The sequence below is a fragment of the Dendrobium catenatum genome, unplaced genomic scaffold (genome assembly GCF_001605985.2).
Source record: "Dendrobium catenatum unplaced genomic scaffold, ASM160598v2 fragScaff_scaffold_989, whole genome shotgun sequence".
Lineage (NCBI taxonomy): Eukaryota > Viridiplantae > Streptophyta > Magnoliopsida > Asparagales > Orchidaceae > Dendrobium > Dendrobium catenatum.
Window position 1 is genome coordinate 2,848,748 of NW_021319451.1, and position 16,087 is coordinate 2,864,834.

The following is a 16,087-nucleotide window of genomic DNA, read 5'->3' on the forward strand; positions in this document are numbered from 1 at the left end:
GCTAGTCGTCAATCAGATACGTAGGATATACGTGTTATCTACCATATAGTAGCAGCAATGGGCGTAGGAATTTAAAAGGTTTGGATTTGGGAATTTGATATTTAAAATAAAAATTTCACCACCTTGCACTTAAAGCGGATGGTGGGGGAATGAATGATGGACCCGATCAAGATCCCATGGTTTTGTTGTCCCGGGCCATCGTGGTCCTTGGTCTATTTAGTCAGAGGAGGTAGTCGACCCAACTTGACAGAAGGATCCTTGTCGGCAGCCATGGGTTGCTTCGTCCAAGGGGACCTTGTAGACCTGGGTTGAATGTTTGCCTAAAGGAACAAATTTGAATCCACCTTAGCTAACAGAGGGCTTTGTGCCCTATCAATCATATCATATTGATTCATATCTCAAGGATTTGATTCCACTAAGGAGCTTATTGGCTCTGGTCATAACCGATATTTCGAGGTGCCATTTGATGGCAAAACCACTCGGTTTAGAGGGCCCCGGGTCATAATCGTTTATCCTGCGATGCCACTTGGCGGCAAAATCGCCGGTTAGAGGACACGTATCACGTCCTTACTGGCAGGAGATTGTTTGAGAATGGATTCTAGTGATATTTTCGACTAGGCATTTGGCTCTTTGTGAGCTAAAGTAAACTTTAATTTGTCCACCATAACAAACTGTTGCGGAGTGTGAATGGATTTTGCTTTAAGTGTTTGATAATTGAATTTCAAATTTAAATATCTTGATATTTGGGATTTGTTGAGTTTTGGACTTTATGGAGTTTTGAATTTTGAATGAACATTTGGGTGGCATTTGAAAATATTTGTTAACTCCTCCGGTTGAGATTATCGTTCAACACGGCCATCATCAGGGTGTTTGGGGTCATTTCCATTTGATTGAACCCTGTCAACCTTATCAACTCGCCGATAGGGGATCAGATTTCATAGGCTTTGTTCCATCCATTATTTGTGAATTTTTTTTGTTAAAGGCCTTGAAGGCCTAATATAATGGATAAAACAAATATTCCGATCACATTCGTGATTGTATATTTATCCGAGAGTTTGAACACTGTCTACTCCTCTTTATTTGCTTAGGAGGATCGGGTTTCGTAGGCTTCGTGCATTTGTTAGTGAATTCTCTTGGTTATAAGCCTTGAATGCTTAATATAAATGTATTAAAACAAATACACTGGTCGCCATAACCGGGTATTCGTTTGAAGGTTTGAACTCTGTCGACTCCTATTGATCCGTATAGAAGGATCGAGTTCGAATTAGAATTGACTTATTAACCCGCGTAGCATCCCTAGACGTCACGTGTGTATCAATAACACGCTTGTCGGGGCCCATGCGGGTTGAGATTGTATTTTTCCCTTTATATACGCTTTATGTCCGCTAGTACGAGTGTTGCGGACCCGGTGGCGGTATGGTCCTTATGTTATGAAGCATCTCTTTATCTTGATGTTGACTCCCCTTTTCTCATTCATCGGGGAGGGTTCTTCTGGACTTTGAAATCAGTGACTGCTACCTTAAAAGGGACTCTTTTCAGGATCATCAATATAGTAGACTTGTTATTTTCGGTGTTTGTGGACACCAGAACTATTTTTTTCTTAATTATAAAACCAAGAAGAAACTTTGGAACACCATGAAGTTTAGTTCTAATTTGTTCAAACATTTCTTCCATTCTATCAGGGGGTGTCCCTTTTTCATACATCGGGTTGCCCTTGTACCCGACGTACTTGGATATCTTGGTCACCGTCGTTGTAGGTGATATATGTATTTCTGCCCACAGTGGTTCGTTGTACCTACGATATATTCACTGTTGTTATCCACAAGAATTCATTTGCAGGGAATCGTTATATCCACTACGACATCTTGGTAGTGTTCGCATGAGAGTCATTGTTTCTGCATCATATCCACCTTTCACCAATCTCAGGTGGTTTTGTTGATTGTACTTGTTTACAGGGGACGGTCCTCCGCTACTGAATGCCGGTATTGCCATCTCAGTCTACAAGCAATGTTGCTAGCATTGGAGGTTTCAATATTGAATTTGGGGGACATGCATCATGCAACCACTTGTTGTCCTTGTGAGCACGTTGCATTTAACCTCGTAAGGATCATTGTAGGAGTTCGTTTCATTCAGCTTTCGCGTATACTGGAATTTCATCTCCCACTTGCGACTTGTTGTTAGCTTGGACAACTGTGCATTTAGACTCTGATTTGTTCATTCATCCAAAGCCCAGTCCTATGTGTTCCATCGGACCCGAGTTCAAGGTTCAACTCATGCTTGAGTCTTGTATGTTGTTATGGGTTCAACTATTTGCATCCCATTCAATCTCAAACTCCTTGAATCCTCTATTATTCTTGAAAATTCAGGTCCTTTATTGCTCATGCCAAGTTTGGATCCAGCTTGAGTTCAATTTGAGTTCCTTGCTCTCCTTTTGAGTTTAATTGCACATTATATTTCATTTGAATTTGAGTCAAATGCTTACAAGTTCAAGTGCTATGTCCACAATTTATGAAATCTTTGCAAGCTCATTTTCAAGTTCAAATGATTTGAATTTTGGTTCAAGTTTGATTTCATTTTATTTGAATTTGAACTTTAGAAATCATTTAGGTTTTGTTCAGGTCCCCTTCTCATGTTCAATCAAGTTCAAAAGTCCACAAGTCATTGTCCACTGTTGTTTATTTGAGTCCCAATGCTTGTTCTTTTGAGTTCAAACAGGTCTGAGTACAGTATGTTTTTTACCCGAAATTTCGGCAGCCTCCCGGCATCTCTCCCGTTTAGGAGAAAACTACGGAAAACTGGGCCTTTCCCACCACGCGCAATAAAGGCGTGCATTGTAGGTGTCCTTGGACGAGGACACCGCGGCCGTGATCTTTCTTCCCACCACGCGCAATAAAGACGTGCATGAGGTCTTTGATGGTACATGTTTAAAAAGACAGTTTGCTTTCCCCCCGCTCGGGGGTACTTATGAGTGAGCCCGCCTCGCCTAGGTGCCGCACTAGGGTCCCATCCTACCACGCGCAATAAAGGCGTGCATGGGCAGTTTTCCGGTCCGCCACGAGCCACGAATATTGAAGTAGGGTTTTTAGGTGATTATACGCTACGTCGTAGGCGCCGCACCGGGGCCCATCCCACCACATGCAATAAAGGCGTGCATGGGCGGTTTTTCGGTCCGCCACAAACATTGAAGTAGGGAATCTGAGTTTTGGAGAGTTCATACCTTTGCGGGTCGGCAGTGGAGAGCACGGAACGGGGCAGGTGATGAGGCGAGCATTTTCTTATTATAATTAAAGTTAATTATAAAAATAATTATAATTAATAATTGTTCACTAACTATTAATTAATCACAATTATAATTTATAATTAATCAACAATTATTAATTAATTATAATTAAAAATTAATTATAATTATAATTAAATAATAATTGAATATAATTAATGGTAATTATAATAGATTAAAGCCCTCCCTCTCTTCTCTGTTTCGGCTAACTTATGGGATTAGGCCGAAGAAGCGCATGAAGGAGAGAAGTTACCTTCACAGTTTGCGAGCTCATGTTGTTCCTTCCGAACAAAATGTTATAACTTTTAGTCCAGCAGGAAGGAATGACGCCGGAGAGGGGGGGGCGTTCTTGCCTTCGATAAAACTGTCGTGATTTCCGACTGGACAGGGAGGGAATGTCGTTAGGGGAGAGAGCGAGAGCGAGAGAGAAAGAGAGTGAGCGGGCTTGGGAGAAGAGCCCGAAGGCCTCCTTTTCATTGGCATTTAACGATGCGAGGTGAGTCGTGCGAAGTCGTGGCGGCTGCGACGTCGATCGTGCGCGGGATGGCCACGACGTGCGAGCAGGTAAGTGATTTGATTTTTTTTTCTTTTTTTTTTTCGGTCCAGGGGTCAACACTAAATATGACTATTGAACACTTGCTGGTTTTTCTTTTTAAAATGATCCTTATGTTGAAACATATCTTGTTATAGATGTTAGAAAGTTTGAACATCTGGCAAATAGAATCTAAAGATTGACAATTAGAATAAATATGTAAATACAAAAATGTTTGTAATATTCTAAAATCTTTTAGATGTTTTAATGACTCATCAATTTATATCATATATGGCAAATCAAACTACTCCAAACTATTGAAAATCATTTGTAATGATAGTGAATTAAATTGGATCTAACTAAAAAAAATTCTAAAGGTTTATGCTCTTAGTCAATCACATAAATGCCAATGGCACATGGTGCATGCCGCAGCGTGGCACACATACAATGCTATTTATTTGGAGCGGTGTGGAGCATCACAATAGCGTGCGCTATTTGCGCCATGCATGAGGAATGACGCCAGCGTAAATGGCACACACTGTTTTGCATTAATTCTTCCAACCATAAACTCTTCTCTTCCATTCCCTCACATCCATGGAAATTGAGAAATTGAAACAAAAACAAAATCAATAAAGAGATTATCAGACAATGTTCCAACCGCAAACTGTCATAAATATTATTTGTCTTCTAGATAAATCAGTCTCTCTTATATAGAGTTTATGCTTAAAATTTTTTTGAATAAACTCTCCCAAAATTTATGGCAGGGTTAGCATTCAATTAATATATTTAATTCATGATAAAGTATAGAAAACTTAGTATGCAATAATCTACAATTTATAAATATAAATAATATTTTTTATGAACTATCTGTATACTGATAATTTAGAGCATCAAATGAATATCTGTTTCAAATTATATATGAAATGCATAGAATTTATACTGATGAGACATTATTTGAATTTTTGTAATTTGCAATGTATAAAATAGTTAAAAGTACACCTGTTATTTGGTAGGCACCATTTTTTGCTGCTGGCTTTTTGAGCATATGGGTGCCATACTGTGACACTGAAACATTTTAGTTATCATTGAGATTCACGACAAGCATAGTATAGGTCCACAAGCTGTTTAATATCTTAGAAATTATTATTATTTTTATATTTATAAAAAAAGAGAGTATATTTAAAATCTCTAATTTAATAATAAAAACAGCCAACATTGAGGCTGAAGTTGAGCACCAAAGTGGTTGAAACCACAGAAATTGAAGTTTTCACAAAGTGGAGTGTTCTCAATCAAAATTTCTTTTTTGTAGGCATGCGGAATATCTTAAATCTTGTTTAGAATTAATTCTTTTGCTTTGGTTTATTTCTTTGCTTGACAAACTGTATCTTTTAAGGGCAAGGGTACATCAAGTGGGGCTTCAACAACCAATGCTACACCATCAAGCCAGGTTAGAACATAACGTGCTTTATATTGTTCCGATTCATCAACTCTATGTTCTACACTGCAAGGTTTAGTTTCTTGGATGAAATTTTGCTTGAACTGCCTTCTCTTTATTTTGATAATATCTATTTTTTTATATAAAATTTCTCTGTTGAATTTATTTTGTTGATGCAATATTTCTGGGTCATCTATGATCTGCATTTGAAATTCTGTGTCCTGGATCTATCTTTTCAATCAAGCCATGCAATTATCAATAACTTTCAAGTGTTAGGGAAATGGATGTATTCAGAAACATCAGACCCTGATTTGGATTTTAGATTTTTGAAGTTGTTTGTTCCTTCTTTTGTTTGTAGACTTCCTGAAGTATTTTGATAATTGTTGAGTGGTCTTGATGAGAGAATATTTAAATTCTTTAATTTAATAATAAAAACAGTCGAAATTGAACACCAAAATGGTTGAAACGACTGAGATTGAAGGTTTTTCTGTGGGACCAAAATGGCTATAACCTATATTGACTCTGAAACTTATATTTAGACAGTAGCTTCTTTTATTTAAAGAATGGAGTGTTCTCAATCCAAATTTTTTCTATAGGCGCGCAGTCTGTCTTAAATCTTGTTTAGAATTAATTCTTTTGTGCTGGTTTATTTCCTTACTTTTACAAACTGTATGTTTTAAGGATAAGGGTTCATCGGGTGCATCTTCAACAACCACTGCTACACCATCAAGCCAGGTTAGAACATAATGTGCTTTATATTTGTTTTAGCGATTTCCTTTGTATATTATGCCTGTGATTTTTATTTTGTTGGATGAAAATTTGTTTTAACTGCCTTTTCTCTTTATTTTGATAATGTTTATTTCTCAATCTAAATTCTCTCCGTTTAATGTATCTGGTTGATGAAACGTTTCTGGGTCTTCCATAGCCTGAATTTGAAAATCTGTGCCCTGGAACTATTTTTTTTTAGCTAACCATGTAGCAATAATTCTCAAAATATTAGGAAAATGTTATGCAGTCATAAATGCCAAACCCTAATTTGGGTTTGGTTTTTTATAATTGTTTGTTCCTACTTTTTTTTAGGGCTTCCTGAAGTATTTTAATTGTTGAATTGGTCTTGATGAGAGAATACTTGCAATCTTTAATTCAATATTTAAAACAGCGAAATTGAAACTGATTTTTTAGTGCCAAAATGGTTGAAACCATTGAAATTGAAGCTTTCTCAATGGGACTGCAATGATAAACCCAAATTGAATCTGAAACTTATATTTTGACTATAGTGTCTTTTATTTAAAGAATGTAGTGTTCTCAATCAAATATCTTCTTTGTAGGCATATTGACTATCTTAATAGAATTAATTCATTTGCATTTTTTTTTTAATTTGCTTGACAAACGGTATATTTTAAGGGTAAGGGTTTATCTGATGTGTGATACGAGAGAGGGCAGCAAGCCTGGGACAGAAAGGGCAAGGGAGTTGAGCCCCCTTGTGAGGCCGATTAAGCCTATCATTGCATATGTTAGGAGAGGAATTAAGGGATCAATTAGGAAGCATTTTTTAGTTGAAATTTAAATTGGAGAGGGAAATATATTAGGAAAGGGGGGTTGATTTAGGAAAAGATTAATTAGGAAGGTTTTCCTAATTGAAATTCAAATTAGAGAGGGAAATATATTAGGAGGGGGATTGGGGGGGATTTAGGAGGGAAATAGGAGAAGCTTATTTAAGGCTAAGTTTAGGGTTTGGTTTGTTTATGCATAATTTTATTTGGGAGTTGCTATAGTTTTCTTTTCGTGAGGGCTTCCTAGCGGCGTCTAGGTTGTTTGGAAGAGTCGATCTATCCCTCAAATTCTAGATCGCTTGTATATTTCTTTTTTATTGACATTATAATAAAAAATCAGCCATCTATATTCATATTTTTGCAGTTTTTCCATTGTGTTTTGCTGTTTTTGTCTCCAAGGCGTATCAAATTGGTATCAAAGTGAGATTTTGGGAGATAGGACAACAAAAAAGATGGAGGCGTTGGAAGGGGAAGTGGAGCAAATCAAATCCGGGATGGAGGAAATATTTTCAACTATGGAAAATCGGGGAGAGCTGATTAGGAGGGATATAAGAGATGAAAAAAAAGCTTATGTAGATGCGACCCCAAGCCTCACCGACAGTTCTAATAACTAATCCTCACCACGATTTGACCGGGGGTCCCGTGGCCGGATCAAAGTGAAAAGAGATCGGAGCTGTAGAGTTCCTTTCATTAAGAGTTACCTTCTAGGGCTCCGATAAGGCTGTGCGGGGGCGCAGGGAGGGGGGGATGGGGGTGGTGGGGGGGGGGGGGGGGGGGCAGCAGGAAGAGAGTTGTATGGTGGGATTTATGGAGGAGGTGGTAGGAAGACCAACCACCATCGAAGGCTGTTTGGGCAAGGATAGTGGACAACTGGAGAGGGAGGTGGTCGAGCCGAGCCATTGGGATCGGGTCATGGGAGACTGATGGAATAAAGGTGGGATGCCCACCCTCAATACACGGTGGGAACTATCGGCGAGAGAAGAAGTTGGGGTGGAGAAGCGAATGTGAGGAAGTTGAAGATTCCGATGTTCGAAGGGGAAGATGCCCATGGGTGGGTATATCAGGTGGAGAGGTACTTTGCGGTGAATGAGTTAAGAGAGGAGGAAAAGCTTACAGACGCAGAGTTATTTTTAGAGAGGAAAGCTTTTGCTAGATTCCAATATAGAGAGGCTAGATACCTGATCTGCTTGTGGGAGGAGTTTAAGGATTGCTTGTTGTAATGTTTTTGAGCAATTCGGGAAGGAGACCTACACGGCAATTCATTGCCTTGACTCAGGAGGGGACCATCATGGAATAAGGAGAGAAATTCAAGTTGTTGTTTGGACGGTTGAGGGGAATTTTAGAAGTGGTCATGGAGGGAATTTTTATAAAGGGCATCAAGCCCAACTTTTATGTGACCAAACTATCTAAGGTGACTTACTCTCTTTAATCTTACGTGCTGTTGGAGGTACTCCAACCTTTTCACATATATACTCATTTCACATTTTGTTTCTTAGAGTGAAGCCACTCATCCACCTGAGCATCCTCATCTCTGCAACACTTAATTTAATTTTATGCTTCTCTTTTAATGACTAATATTCTATGCCAAAAGCATCACAGCTCTCACTACCATTTTATAGAATTTTCCCTTAAGTTTGAGGGGTGCTTTTCTATCACAGAACAGCTTGATGCATTCCTACACTTTAAAACCATCAAACTTGAATTATACTAATAATATCCCTATAGATTTCACCATCACTTTGAACATTAGATTCAAGATATCTAAAACGTGTACTCTTTTTTATGACTTGATTGCCCATAATCACAATCCCCCAACTAGATATATTACTACTCAAATTACACTCCATGCGTTCGGTTTTAGATCTATTTAACCTAAAACCTTTAGACTCTAAGATTTACCTCCATAATTCAAGTTTTCCTTCAACTCCCTTTCTAGTCTTATCAACAAGAAGAATATCATCAGGAAAAAGAATACACTAGGATGTATCCTCTTGCAAATGTCTTGTAAGGACATCCATGACTAAAACAGAAAGGTATGAGCTTAAATTTGATCCTTGATGTAATCCAACTAAAATAGGAAAATACTTGGTCAAACCACCTTGTGTTTAAGCACAAGTAACAACACATGCATACATATCCTAATGACTTGAATATAAGCAAACTCCTTTATTTTCTAGAACTTTTTAGAGCACTTCTCTCTAAGAACTTTATCATATGTATTCTCTAAATCAATAAATACAATACGAAGATTCTCCTTATTCTCTCTATACTTCTCCATCAAACTTCTCAATAAATGTATAGCTGCCATAGTTGACCCCCACGACGTGAATCTAAATTGATTTTGAGAAACATTAGCATCATGTTGTAATGTATGCTTAATAACTCTCTCCTATAATTTTAATGCATGACACATTAACTTAGTTCCTCTATAATTCACTTTTATGTATCAATGTTATTCTTAAAAATAGAAACCATTACACTCCTCAACTCATTTGACATTGTAGTCTTCAAAATAATATTAAAAAGTTACGTAAGCCAAGAAATTCCTTTATCTCCTAAACATTTTCACAGCTCTATTGGAAAATCATAATGTCCATAAGCTTTTTCACGCTTCATTTTCTATAAAGCATCCTTAACTTCGGTTTTACTAATTTAAAATTAAAGTTGAGCTGTTAAAATGAAAAAGTGACTTGGACTACTTTATGGTAAACTAATATTGTTATGACACAAAGATAATGTTTATAATATAAAATTGTGATCATATTTCCTTTTTTTTGTATGGTCCTGAGTGTTGAGTGATAAAGAATTCTCATATATTTGACAATGCAAATATTGAAAATGATGTGTGATTTTCTAGGCCATATAATGAGAAATAATGTTAGGGATTATAGAAGTAGCACCTCAAAGATAAAATAGCGGACGTAGTGATTGTTGGTTTAGTGTTTTCTGTGGTGCAATGTTATATTATCTTAAAATGATTCATTCGGTTTGATGTAAGAGTGATTTGATAACAATAGTTGGAAGTGCAAATTGGATACCTCTGGACTACCTTAATCTTTATAATAAGATAAAAAAATGTCAGAGTCACCGTGGATTGCTTTTAAGTAAGATTACATTGAATTAAACACATTGCATTTCTTAGAACATAGTGTTATCTGAATAACACTGTTTTCTATATAGCAGTGAACTAAATAAATCCTTCAGTGGTTTGGGCATATGCAAAGAAGATAGAGTATCTGCCTCTTACATGGGTAGACAAACTGATCCTGAAGTGTCATCCAAAGAGAGGTGGATTAAAGTTTGCATGGATAGAAGTGCAAAAAGGTTTGTAGAAAATGTATACCTCAAGTAGCACTTAACATGAATGAATGAGCACCAAGGATTCCTAAATCTGCACCAAATAGTTGGGATGAAAATAATTATTATCATGTTAGAAGCTTTTGAGTTTCCAAGGAATATTTTGAAAGAAAAATGGGGGTATATTAATTTATATTTTGCCTCAAAGGAAATAATAAGCTAGATTTACAATTAAGCTTTGGATGTAAGCTATGGGACATGGGATAACAAATTAGACATGAGAGTTTTGGGATGGATTAGGATAACTATACGGGAGAGGATAAATTATTCAAAGCCAATCTTAGCTAAGGTATTGCAATATTATTGATTAAGGAAATTGTTTTGGCGTGAATAATGTGGTATGGACTTTTTGGCTTCTGATTGTGTGGGTATTTAATCTTTATTTATTGTTTAAAGTCCACGTTTCTAAATTTCATAAAAAAATATAGTAAACTAGCTCTAATGTTGATGTTGCATTCAGGCTGGTGGTTGTTTGCTAATGGTCTCAACCAAGTGCAGCCATCATACTTAATTGCCACCATTATATTTTTAAAATTTAAAATTTGAGTTTCCAAGGAATATTTTGAAAGAAAATTGGGGGTATATTAATTTATATTTTGCCTCAAAGGCAATAATAAGCTAGATTTACAATTAAGCTTTGGATGTAAGCTATGGGACATGGGATAACAAATTAGACATGAGAGTTTTGGGATGGATTAGGATAACTGTACGGGAGAGGGTAAATTATTCAAAGCCAATCTTAGCTAAGGTATTGCAATATTATTGATTAAGGAAATTGTTATGGCGTGAATAATGTGTTATGGACTTTTTGGCTTCTGATTGTGTGGGTATTTAGTCTTTATTTATTGTTTAAAGTCCACGTTTCTAAATTTTATTAAAAATTATAGTAAACTAGCTCTAATGTTGAGGTTATTCAGGCTGGTGGTTGTTTGATAATGGTCTCAACCAAGTGCAGCCATCATACTTAATTGCCACCATTATATTTTTAAAATTTAAAATTTGAGTTTCCAAGGAATATTTTGAAAGAAAAATGGGGGTATATTAAGTTATATTTTGCCTCAAAGGCAATAATAAGCTAGATTTACAATTAAGCTTTGTATGTAAGCTATGGGACATGGGATAACAAATTAGACATGAGAGTTTTGGGATGGATTAGGATAACTGTACGGGAGAGGGTAAATTATTCAAAGCCAATCTTAGCTAAGGTATTGCAATATTATTGATTAAGGAAATTGTTATGGCGTGAATAATGTGGTATGGACTTTTTGGCTTCTGATTGTGTGGATATTTAGTCTATATTTATTGTTTAAAGTCCACGTTTCTAAATTTCATTAAAAATTATAGTAAACTAGCTCTAATGTTGAGGTTGCATTCAGGGCCTCAGCTGGTGGTTGTTTGCTAATGGTCTCAACCAAGTGCAGCCATCATACTTAATTGCCACCATTTTGTTTAAAATTTAGCAGACTATCGATGATAAGGTGGAGGGAAGTGAGGATAGCATCATGGTCGCAGGAAGAATAGAGAGAAATCATATTAGTAATAATGAGTACATGCTTTTATATTTTATCATGTATCAGAAGGTACATTTTCTCACAATAGCATTATTTGTATCCGAAAGGAGAGTGCGAGAATGTTGGAAAGGTCAAAATAACAACTATTAGATTACAAAAGTCTTCTCTCGGACATTCTTTTAGATATATATATTTTTTTATTTCCAACTTTCAACTTCAAAGGTTGAGATCTTTCCATCTGATTTTGTATATTCACTTTTAGCTCCTTTTCTTGGAGAAAAAGGATTCATGTAGCCGACCCCACGTAGTGGGATAAAGGCTTGATGTTGTTGTTGTACGTTTAGCTCCTTTTCTCATTCCTTACTTTGCTCCTAGCATATGCCTCCCTGGAAAGAAAGAAGATATGCTTATGGAGAACTGGGGTGCATTCTTTTGTTGGTACTAAGGCCCATTCGTAGTGTCTTTCTAGATTGTTGAGCTAGTTAGGTCAGAGTAATTGCGTTAACAGGGTTCCCGATGTGACCCTGTGAAATGAACCGTCTTAGTTAGATCGATTGCGTGGGTGGAAATAGGATACGAGCCGGTGTGGGCGGTTGTTTGTGCGGGATCATGCCCAAAAGGAGGGCATTCAAGCCTTCTTTTGCTTCACAACCTTGTGGTTTGATCGGAGCTTGCAGATCCATAGAATGTAGAGTTGCCCTTTTTATTAGGAGGAAAGCTTGTTTAGGTGTTGGTTTGGTGTTACTGACCATAACGCCCTATGCAAATTTGTGTGCTTGATTACTGAGATTTTCATCTCAATATGTGAAAATGTGAACTTTTGTTATGGTTCGAGTATTTTATGCTTATTGTTTATTAGAATTATTTCTTTCCCCGATTGGATAATTGGGTTTCGAAACTTGCATCTTGCTTATGGCAGCAGGATCTGTTTGTAATTTTTGGTTGTGCAGTTCAAAAAAATTGTGAGGCCTTCCTTTTCATAATTGCTGGCATCATAACAATTCCTGTATTTTTTTTCAATTTTTTTATTGCAAAGAGAAAACCACTGGCTGCAATTCTTTTATTTTTAGTCAAGTCTTGAGTTTTTGTTGATTTGCTCATTAAGCTTATTAATAATTCTGTTATTTCTACAATTTGCTTGCATGATGCTTTTAATGAATTAGAAATCATGAATAACTATAATGACTTGTCTTTCTAGCCTCCGCCTGCTACTTCTGCATCTGCTAATCCTGCAGCTATGCCACAAGCACATACTGCAATTGCGGCCCCAACCTTGTATGTTTTCAGAATTTACATATTCATTTGTGTTTATTTTGTTTTGCTATATGTTTTCTACTAACAATGTTCTTCACATTCCTCATGGGCGCTGAACCATTTATTATTATTATTATTATTATTATTTTAACTATTTATTTTTCTTTCTTTACTCTAAAACTTACAAATTCACGTACTATTTTATACCAGGGGGTCAACAGTTCCTGCTGCCACAGCTGCACCTGCTCTTGCAGTTCCTGCATCGTAAGATTTTTGGCTCTTCAACTGATGCCAATCCATCAAGTATTTAAATGTTACAACGTCTGTATGTTAAGCATTTACTCATCTTTTGAACATCATAATATTTATATCTTATTATTTGCCCTTTAATATTACGGCTAATGTGTGCAAAAGACCAATATCTATCTTACCTCTTCAGTGATCATTCCGTAACTGCAGCTTGATGTTTGAAAATATTAGTTGAATGGATTATTCGTGCAGTATTTGTTCGTTAGGCATTGCATCTTGCATTTTCTATTTACTTTTAGTCGCTATCTTATTCACTTTGCAAAATGTAAAAAGCTAGTAAAAAATCCTTCTATTTGTAATCTATTATTTGTACTACAGTTCTTTTGTTCATCACTGTTATTTCTTTCAATATTATTATGGTGATTTGTTATTTACCTTGGGTAAACTTTTAAATTTTCATATGGGCTAAGCCCTCTTCTCAAACATAACAAAGTTTATCGATTTGCAGCTGTTATTCTAGTTTTATAGAAGTTTTTTTGCTAAATGTTTTCCATGCACTTTTTTTCTGTATTAGATGGTGACACTACTGATGCCATGATCCTTTCAGAGGAACATTGAAGTTATAGTGTTTGTCAAGAAATATTTATGTATGGGGTCTGATGTAAATTTTTTTTTTGGCTTCATTGTCATTTCTAGCTATTTCATTTGTAGGTAACATATTTTTCTTTCTCGATCATAGCTGTTAGAATTGTACTATATTGTTTAATTGACTTTATTGGGGTTGTTCTACTCGTCTAGCCGGCCTTGTTTGGTGTTGACCTTGTTATGATAGACATGCCATTAATTTATTATTTATTAGTTTTTTATCTTCTTAATTTTGTTGAAGCAGTAGCACAGCGGATGCATATGATCAAGCTGCATCAAACCTCGTTGCTGGCAAAAATTTGGAACAATCCATCCAACAGATTCTTGATATTGGTGGAGGGACTTGGGATAGAGACACTGTTGTTCGCGCTTTGCGTGCAGCATTCAATAACCCAGAGAGAGCTGTTGAATATTTGTATTCTGTAAGATTGTTTTTCCTAAATAGTTTCTCTTGGATGCTGTCCTTTTTTTTAAAAAGAAATTTGACCTTTTAAACCCAAAAATTTGTCACATTTGCCATGAAGTCCTACGATTGGCTCAGAATCTTATCAAAATCTGCCTAATTAAAACCCTCCATCTGTATTGTTTTAGGCTGTATCATTGCAGTTCAATATGTTTGTGTAGTTACTGTGATGTTAAAGTGATAATCGGGAATGTTCCCATTTTATTTGGGAGCCATTTCACAGGTTTCTTTGCTTCCAGGTGCTCTACACAGGTTTTGTGGCATAGGGGCGTAGCACTGCAAACAAGCAAAGCGATACCACAGAAAAATCCAATAAATATTAGACTGCTAGATCGTGCCTATATTCTGTATTTGTCGTAAGTGAGACACTATGATGCACCGACACTTCTCCTCGAAGAGGCGTGCAGTGTCCACACCTTATCCGACACGACACTCGTCAGACAGTCCTCCGACACGAGTCAGACACGCCGAAAACGTGTCCGATTAAAAAAATATTAAATACAAATTGGACATGCGTGTCAGACACACGTATCTTAAATATTTTATGAATTTTTAAAAAATATAATTTCTTGTATTTGGCGAGATTTAAACTAAATTACTTATTTTCTATGCACAACACCAAATCAACATCCGCACTTAATACACATTCATCGAATATTCTCATTTTCATTTCTCTTTGGCAGTGAAGGTATTTTCATCTCCTCTCTCGGTGATTGATAAACGACATCGATGCATGACTCTCGACATCCTGATACTAATCATTTTAAGCACAAATTCTAGTTAAATGATTTATTATTTTTTAAATTATTTTTAAAATTATACTTATTGAAATTTTATACACTTTTTAAAATATAAAAATTATAATACCGTGTCCAACCCGTGTCCGTGTCCTATGTTTTCAATAATTGATGTGACCCGTGTCCGTGTCGTGTCGTATCCGTGTCGCCGTGTCAGTGTCTGTGCTTCATAGGCGAGACATTAATACGTAATGGATCCTTCTAGTGGCGATTTATATACATTATGAAAATAGTTCAATTTACCTGGAATCCATACCTTGTTGTGTTTGCATGAATTATTAGAAGAAAGATCTTTTAAGCATTTGCAAGGCTTGTTAATGATAAGTAGGGATGGAAGAGAAGGTCTTGATGGGCATTTTCCTCTTGATTGTCGAAAGAAAGAAGAACCCTGAATCAAAGATCGAAAGAGAAGATGAGATTGGATAGATGAATGAGAGCCACAAAAGATGAAAGTGTTTGACTCCATACAGATTTGGCTCACGGAGATAGAGGCAGAAGAATTCCGCCTCTTTTGTACGCCGCTCGAACCACAGGAACCAACAGAGCAGTTTAGGAAGGATTTTTGAGGGAGTTATGAGAGAAATTTTAAAGTAGGGGTTGTTTAGAGATTTTCTTTTGAAATTTATGTATTAAGAAGTATGTTTTGCTAGGGTTAGGAAATCTTGAATTTGGCTTAAATTTAACATCTCTTGGGTTTTTTGGGCTCTAGCGTGTCTAGAGATTTGAGAGAGATAGATCCTCCTCTCGAATAGAGGATCATTTGTACCTTGGTATTTTTCGTTTTCGTTTCATCAAATAATACAAATTATCTACTGTTTTCTTGATTTTGTGTGGATTATTGCGGAGAATTTGTGTTGTTTTCCAAAGCTAGATAGGAATTACTTGAGATCTACAAGTGCTTCCTATTAAATTGGTATCAGAGCAATTTCCTGGACAAAAATAGAAGTCTCCTCGCTAATTCTTGCTTTTTTTGCTGTTTGAAGATCAGAATCGCTATTTTTTTTACTGTTTTTG

At 36.3% G+C, this 16,087-nt stretch overlaps 1 protein-coding gene across 2 annotated transcripts in view; it reads left to right on the forward strand.

Moving 5' to 3' along the window:
- Positions 1–5,198: 5,198 nt before the first annotated feature.
- Positions 5,199–16,087, forward strand: part of LOC110101012 (ubiquitin receptor RAD23d) — a 32,610-nt gene continuing 21,721 nt past the window's right edge. Inside the window, exons 1-5 of one of the 2 annotated variants that reach the window (XM_020828776.2) lie at positions 5,199–5,256; positions 5,926–5,979; positions 12,864–12,940; positions 13,130–13,183; positions 14,058–14,235. In XM_020828776.2, the coding sequence (XP_020684435.1) occupies positions 12,903–12,940; positions 13,130–13,183; positions 14,058–14,235 (270 nt within the window). In that variant the 5' untranslated portion in view covers positions 5,199–5,256; positions 5,926–5,979; positions 12,864–12,902. The remainder of the gene's footprint in view (positions 5,257–5,925; positions 5,980–12,863; positions 12,941–13,129; positions 13,184–14,057; positions 14,236–16,087) is intronic. The other variant, XM_020828777.2, reaches the window with a different exon arrangement.